Source organism: Bradysia coprophila, unplaced genomic scaffold (assembly GCF_014529535.1).
Source record: "Bradysia coprophila strain Holo2 unplaced genomic scaffold, BU_Bcop_v1 contig_138, whole genome shotgun sequence".
Lineage (NCBI taxonomy): Eukaryota > Metazoa > Arthropoda > Insecta > Diptera > Sciaridae > Bradysia > Bradysia coprophila.
In genome coordinates this window covers 3,638,880-3,646,981 of record NW_023503409.1, presented here as the reverse complement: position 1 = coordinate 3,646,981, position 8,102 = coordinate 3,638,880, and the positions used below count along the sequence as shown (strand labels likewise).

Below are 8,102 nucleotides of genomic sequence, written 5' to 3'. Positions count from 1 at the left end.
GATTAATTCACTAATTTTCACAACAAATTTCTGAGATTAAGATGTATAGGTTAGGTATACGTTATCCCACAACGAAACATTTCTTTACAAAGAGGAGAAACGGTGAAAAGCTCACAAAGCTTCCATTACCCCTTTTTCACCATATCGTACAACCAAAACAAACGTCGCACACATCTTCATTGAACCAATACAAATCGAGTTGCACAAAAGTAACCTAATACTGACAAAGAGTTTGCTGGTGGTGGTAGTTATTGTACGAACAACGAGATACATTGTACTTATGTTTTCGTAAAATTCCGCTGCAATTCATACAATTCAAGAGTGAATTTCTACAAGACTGAGTCAGTGTGATCTGAACCGTCGTGTTGTTCATAAGTAAAATAAAATAGTTGAGCGTACAGTCTAAATTGATGAAGAAAATTCTTATTTGTTCTGAACTTTTATGTGAATTTGATTTTTAGTAGACTATATCGAGACAAAAGTTTTATTATTGCGAGGCTAAAGTTAATTAAATAAGTGAAGTGTTTAATATAAAGGGCGTAATCATTGTAAAGAATAAACTAATACCCAACCGAAAGTTAAACATTTTTTCGAAGAGTACAACGATACATCGGCTTAATATTTCAATTTCATAAAACATTTTACGTCGGCAATTACTAGACGAAGAACTTAGCCGTTTGTTGTAAACCGTGTAATTTTAAGATTTTCATGAGTCGTGCATAAGATGCTTTACTGTTAGTGGTCAAAAAAGAATTTACGTAAGATAATCGATAATCATGTCAGAAACCCCGTCACCACCCTCGATAACACCAGCTGAGGCCGTCGAACAGGAAGATGCAGACAACGAGAGTATTCCGTCACAGACACCTCCATTGCAAAATTTACCCAAACTAAGATCACCATCAGTCGGACCACCATCACAACCGCCCCAACAACAACAACAACAACAATCGCAAAAACAATGTGAAATAAATGAGCCATCGTCGTCTAATCCACAACAATTTTGTCTTCGATGGAACAATTACCAATCCAACCTGACAAGTGTTTTCGATCAACTGCTACAAAATGAATCGTTCGTCGATGTTACGCTAGTTTGTGATGGTCACTCAATTAAGGCCCACAAAATAGTACTGTCCGCTTGCAGTCCATATTTTCAAGATTTATTTTTCGAAAATCCGTGCAAACATCCCGTTATTATAATGTTAGACATAAAGTGGCCAGTCTTAAAGGCAGCTGTTGATTTTATGTACAAAGGTGAAATAAACGTTTGCCAAGATCAAATTAGTCCATTGTTACGAGTGGCCGAAATGTTAAAAATTCGAGGTCTGGCCGATGTGAATGGAAATGATAATGAAATTGCAATACCGCAACAAACAAAAGCGTTTAGCGAAACCGTTAACGAACTGAAACGGCAGAGAATAACACCAAAAGAATGGGCAAACATCAGTGGCAGTAGTAACATTGATGTGACGCAAAATTCCAATTCCCGAAATCGCAAACGCCGTTGGCCATCCACAGAGAATAACAGTACAGCTGGCAGTCCAGTTAATATGACAACAACTCCCGAACACCCTTCGTTCGGCACATCATCGCCCATTCCACCAAATGCTCATGGCCCGTCAACATCAACACCCATTTCTACATACCCCATGCAATCACCACTTGAAGCTATTGGTTTGTCGGCTATGAACATGAATCATCCAGATGATTTAGAAATAAAACCAGAAATTGCCGAAATGATTCGTGAAGAAGAACGGGTGAGTAAATTTTTTTTCCCTTTTTTTTTAATTAAAAATGTTTGAAGAAAATTATTCATGATTTATTGTCGGCTATGCACTGACTGAATATAATATACCACATACACCACCATATAAGTACTATGTATAATGCACTTGATCTTTTCACAATACTTTCGTTCTTGAAAATATGAAAATTTTGTTTATTTTCGTCTACCACGTTTCTGCGTCCCTGTGTCTATCGTTATATCGGTGTATATATGTCCCCTGAGTCGTCTCCATGCTGTGGTAAACATGATATATATTTTATGTGACGTCACGGCGCGTCGTCGGTATGAACCTCTCTATGTGTGTAGTGAATGTGTTTATGAACCGATGAAGATGTCTTATACATTATGGGATATGCGATGTGAATCTTTTGTAGACAGAAAATTAGAGTTGATGAACGCCAAACTAACATACACATGTTACTAACACGTATTCTTTGGAGATTTCTGTGCCGTTCAGGCGACGCTGTATCAATTTGAGTGTTTCATTGAGAGGAAGTAAAACCTTTTTTTCATGTTTTGTGTTTAACGAGGAGTCCATGCAGAAAAAGTTAATCTTCAATTGAGACGACTAGCAAAATTGAGATGCTTTATACGAGAAGTGTTGACTTGTTGATAGAACGTTTTTTCATTTAGCGTTGGTTGGGATGCGGGAGGATTTGGTTTGTGTTAATTGTGGGAAATGGTTCGAAGAAGGAAAAAATTAAATTTTTAATTCAGGCAAACACTTAACAGAATTTCTTGGAACTTAAAAAATGCAACTCGACATGCATATTTATTAGCAAAACAACACTTTAATCGTCACAAAATGACACAAACTATGATGAACGTTAATGTAGTAGCATGATCCGGTCGTCCACTCTAATCCGAAATAAATTTTTTTTCAAACAATTTATTTCCTTCGTTTCGTTAAACAATTTCTAAACTTCCAGCATAAAAATGAAAAGAATGCGTGGTATGTTCTTCTTAATCAGCTTTAATTTAAATAGTCGCACATCCGCCGTTGTCCACTTGTTACACGCTTCAAATATACCTTTTTGTCGCGCTTAATTCAGTTATAATCGGAATGGTTTCATGCCCCTCAAAATCATCCTGCGACATAGCATAGCTTCGGTTGGAATTTTTTTATTACAAGAAACCGTCAGGTGGAAATACTTTACATCCGAGTCCTTTGACCATTAAAAATATTTGAATTAAAATGCCATCTCCGCTGCGTTTTCCGATGTAAACGGAAAAACAAGTAAAATGTTACATTGTTTGCATGAGGTGTGATATACCCGACTCTTACCAGATACCCTTCGCATTTTTTCATTAAAATTCAAAATGTAAATTCGTGATTCATTCAACTAACAATTTCTGTTGCAGACAAAGCTCATGCAAAACACAAATGCATGGTTAGACGCATCCACATCTGCTTCGATAGCTGGTGAGTCTATTAAAACAATTTTTGTGTAATCAATCACTTGACATGATCATCTTCGAACCCGCAGACAGCTACCAATACCAATTGCAATCAATGTGGCAAAAATGCTGGAACACAAACCAAAACCTTATCCACCATCAGCGATTCCGTGAACGCGGTCCGTTGAAATCGTGGCGACCGGAAACTATGGCCGAGGCAATATTTAGTGTACTCAAAGACGGACTATCGCTATCGCAGGCAGCTCGAAAGTACGACATTCCATATCCGACTTTTGTTTTATATTCGAATCGTGTTCACAATATGCTGGGTCCATCGATCGAAGGTGGTATTGAGGATTTACGGCCGAAGGGACGCGGTAGACCGCAACGCATTTTATTGGGCCTATGGCCGGACGAACACATTAAAGGTGTTATTAAGACTGTTGTATTTCGTGATGCAAATGAAATGAAGGATGATGGTGTGCATTTAGTGGACGGTCGGCCGTCTGATAGGCCGATGTATAATATTCCACCGTCGAACATGACATCGGTTATGGTCGAAGGGATATTTTCGAAATTTAGTACGTGATGACAACGAGTCGTAATCATTTAAAAAAAATAATTTCGGATCGTTTAGACTATTTTACAGCCAGTTTGAATCTGCGCTAGTCAACAGCTGGAAGAAATCATCTTTGGGATAAATTAGAAACGACGAAAATAACGGAGAAATTTTGGGGATTAAATTTTCAAGCAATTCAAAATTAATAACGATCAGCATCTCCGTTCGATTGAATTTTTGTTTTATTTTTGGTTTAAATTTGAATAGAAATTGTTACATTTCTGACAGCTTCCCCTGCAGAACAACTAGCTACGTTAGTTTATTGGTTAATGATATATCACTTTGAATTAATTATTATTTGATAAGAATTTAAAATTAATTTATTTGTTTAACTGTCCGAATATTATTGAAAGAAAAGGCATTTTAGTTGCAAGAATGTTTGCGTTTTCTTTTCCCAATTATTTTGAAAATTGAGCGTATTGGAGAGAGAGAGGTAAGTATTCTACAATGTAGCTAACTCGACACTTGTATCTCGATACGACTCTTCTGTTATGTTAATATAACATCTGTATGTTGAATCAATTGTTGTTATTCAATTCAAATTGTTGCGACATCGTATTACAATCTGAAAAACACTGAACTGAAGAGAAATATCAAGTTTCGTGACTTCAACGCAGGAAACGACCCATGAGACTATTTCCATCAGTTGCCCGCATCTTTCCTACCAAACCTACCTTTTATTGACAAGTATCGGGTTTGAGGAACAGTTGCCGATTTGTTGACTCCTGCTGCGGCTGGTAAGAATCTAACTATGTATATCCTGAGCAATTCTGTTGGCATTCGATCGTCAATTCTTTTAATTTTCACGTATCCGTCTTGGATGCCTAACCGTCCATTTGGAATGTTTTAGTATGAACAGAATGGAATGCGGATTTGTATCAAATCAAACGTCGAAGGTAGTCAAATTTACACAAATAACGACAGCACGAGAAAATCTGTCTTTATGTCCCCGTGGCATGTAAAAAGGAGACGTCAATAAATTATAAAGTTACTGAATGGTTCTTATCATAAATTGAATAATATACTTCAGTAGTTATAATATTCTACTGAAAATGATGTCTGTTGTACATTCATTAGTTTGAGCAAAATCACAGCATAGTGAAAGAATATTTGTTGTGTCAAAATACTATTCTACATAATTTCAATAATGGTATTAATCACAATGACATTTTTAATGGTAACAATTGTATTTTAGGTGGAATTGGTAGAGTAGTATTTACTTTGAAAACTACGCTAGGTGCTTTGACAATAGTACATTACTGTCTTGCATTTTTGTTGAGGGTTGTGGGAAGTTTGTAGTTCGATCTGAAGGCGAGTAATGCATCCCACACGCCTCAACAAAAAAAATTCTTAGCAAGACAATACGTTACTTTGCTGTATTGTGACCAGAAAATGCGAAACCATTCTCTGGCCGCAAGACAACAAAATCCAATAATCGTTATCAGAAGATACGTAGCACCATAGAATCACAAAAAATGCTCGCTGTACAGACGCAAACGCTTTCTTTGTGCGCGATGAAGAATTCGGATTGTAAGTAGTCATTTCATTGAACAGTTTCATCAACATCATTGAGTATACTTTCCGTTGGCTGTAGCTTCACACTGGCTTTGAATTGAATAAATGTGAAATGTAAACATAAAACTTTAAATGTATACATAACCTTCAACTTCACAATTTATTTGAAATGAAAAATACGATTAATTTATTTATTTTTCAATAAAAAAAACTTACATTCTCTAAACAACAAAACTTCAATTAACGTACAATAATCTAAATTTAAAAAAAATTATAATTTCTATTACATAAAAACATATTTTCTGATGATTCACTATGGTTTAGTAGTTTATTATACTTTATAAATATAACGTACCACCAGATTATATTTAATTTTTATTTTTATTATTATTAAAATGTACGTACAGCCATGACTCTCATATAATAATAATAATATATTTTTCGAGAATAATATTAAAGCATGGCATAAATATTAATTTATAATGTGTGCGTACATGTTGGTTTATATTTTTGTTGTTCCATGTACTGTGTGTGTACATATTTCTTGTAACATTAATAGTAGAAAAAAAATGAGTAAAAACATGAATAACAATATTAATTTATAACTTAATACAAATTATTTGTAAAATAATAATTAATAGTGAATGACGAATCAAAATAACGAAAAAAAATTTCGTTATATGTTAATGTTAATAAAAATTACTATTAAAACAACCTTCTCCAGCAGATGGTATAAATGGATATACACAAAGTTATTGCCACTGCAGGTTTACTACATACAGCGAAAACAAAATGTATTTCGGCCGTAAATGAACAGTTTTGACTGATTTGGTGTAGTGGTAGCCAGCGGAAGCAGAATAAAATAATCATTAATTTTTTATTGTATTAATTTACATTTTACCAAAATTTTAAATCACGAAATGATTTAATTTCGGCTTTCGAGATTTTAGATTTTCGGTTTCAGCGCCACCCAATTCAAGTAACTCTGCCTTTCCAATGAATGATTTTGGCCAATGCTTCATTGCGAGGTACAGCATTTTAAGACGTATTAAAAATAATAAATTATCGGTGAATCCATAGCAACTTGCTGCTCTTTTATGTTAACCGGACACATTTAATAGTCTTGTAAAAAATGTACTTTAAATGTACTCAATGTGTCTTTTAATCAGCCCATTGCGCATAATCTTTAAAATCAATTTATCGACTTTCTGCACTCTCTTATTGGCCTGAGTGTGATGATTGTAAACGTCTTCCTTTTCAAATTATCTTCATCCCTTCACACACAGCATTATTCCTTTAGACATGAGACATCTACAGGCGTGTTTAATTTACAGCAAAAGCTATCTACTCAGAAAGTCCTAGACATATCTTAAAGTAGAAAACTCGCACGCCACTTACCAGTCTTGACTGTTGTTGTTGTTGTAGAAAGAAAACGACACAATAGAATGTTTTTTTAATCTTGGGGCAACAGTCACAAATTTTACTGTTAGGGTGTTTTTTATCTCGATGTTAATAATAGTTATTTACGTAAACTAAACTCATCATTAGATTTTATTTTCCGTCGGTTTCATTGGTTTATTTCGTTCTATTCGTTCCACTTGCATTCTATTACATAGGAGTAGCGCTTGTCGTTACGCAGGTTTCAATTCTATACGTATATGTGTCAGTGAAACGACTATCTTTACCCTTCTTTCGTTGACAACATGTGGAACGATGAAGGCCGAACAAAGAAATGAAACGCACGAAAATTCAAATCCAATGTTGAGTTAAGTTTATTTGTTGTGGACGGTAGTTTGTAGGCCATTTCGCGAAACGGATCGCGATCAAAGTGGTCCTCACAAAGGAAAGCAAAGGAAAATACCTAAAATCAACCGTTGAATTTTACTACCTACCCTATGCGACAGTTGTCTATATTCATCTGTTATCAATAACGAAGACAAAAATAATGGCAAGTTCTGCGTAATATGGTCCTTTATATTTTACTATATAAAGGACAATGTTAAAAAAATTGAAGTACAAGATTTGAAATCAACAGATTAAAAATCATTGATCAATGCAAGTAATAGTCCCGATTGGTCATATGCTTGTAACAGGTTAAACTAAAGAAGAAAAGGATTTCGGATATTTGAAACAAATGAACTAACAGATTTAAGCGCTTCTTGTTTATAAAAAGTTAAATCCTGAAACCAATTCTTTCAACAATAAGATTACCAGTAACCATTTTTTTCCCTTATCTCCCGATAAATTATTTATTTAGATACATTGTGTTTTTTTAGTAAGCTAAATCTTATTTAATATTTTTTTCTGTAACTTATAAATCGTGTTCATCGTGTGCGTCCACAATTCCTCTATGAAGTCTTCAAGGGAAAAAAATAATTTCTTTCATATAAACTAAACTATATCTACAGTTGCTGTTGTCTGTGTATTAACCAATGATTCTTTCATATAATTATTCATATGCAAAGCCAATTGAAATTGATCTTATTTCTTTACATTTTCCATTGACTTTATAACATATACAACAACAAACAACAAAATGCAAATAAAGTACACAAATTGTCAGACTTCAGTCGGAAAAGACTATGCAAAATAATACAAAATTATAAGTAAAATTATATTTAAGATATTGAAAATATACGTAATCGTGAGGAAAAAATGTTGTTGAACAGCTACTGTTTCATCTTGTATAACAAGATGCAATCAAAACGGTAGCCAATGTACATTTATTTTTTCCAATATTGAAAATTATATTGATCATGATAGGTATACATTCAATATATATAC

The 8,102-nt window shown here is 34.2% G+C and overlaps 1 protein-coding gene across 1 annotated transcript; it reads left to right on the top strand.

Moving 5' to 3' along the window:
• The first annotated feature begins 313 nt into the window (after positions 1-313).
• On the top strand, positions 314-4,179 carry LOC119073512 (protein bric-a-brac 1-like). The gene is made up of 3 exons (XM_037179031.1): positions 314-1,757; positions 3,149-3,209; positions 3,274-4,179. Exons 1-3 carry the CDS (start codon positions 777-779, stop codon positions 3,771-3,773), a joined length of 1,542 nt encoding a protein of 513 aa, XP_037034926.1. The 5' UTR covers positions 314-776; the 3' UTR covers positions 3,774-4,179.
• The last annotated feature ends 3,923 nt before the right edge of the window (positions 4,180-8,102 follow it).

What these genes read in the sequence shown, in the direction of transcription:
- LOC119073512 (XM_037179031.1), top strand. Translation starts at nt 777, where the DNA reads ATGTCAGAAACCCCGTCACCACCCTCGATAACACCAGCTGAGGCCGTC. An exon ending in TGATTCGTGAAGAAGAACGG is followed by an intron (nt 1,758 to 3,148) that starts GTGAGTAAATTT and finishes TTTCTGTTGCAG; the next exon opens with ACAAAGCTCATGCAAAACAC. An exon ending in CACATCTGCTTCGATAGCTG is followed by an intron (nt 3,210 to 3,273) that starts GTGAGTCTATTA and finishes TCGAACCCGCAG; the next exon opens with ACAGCTACCAATACCAATTG.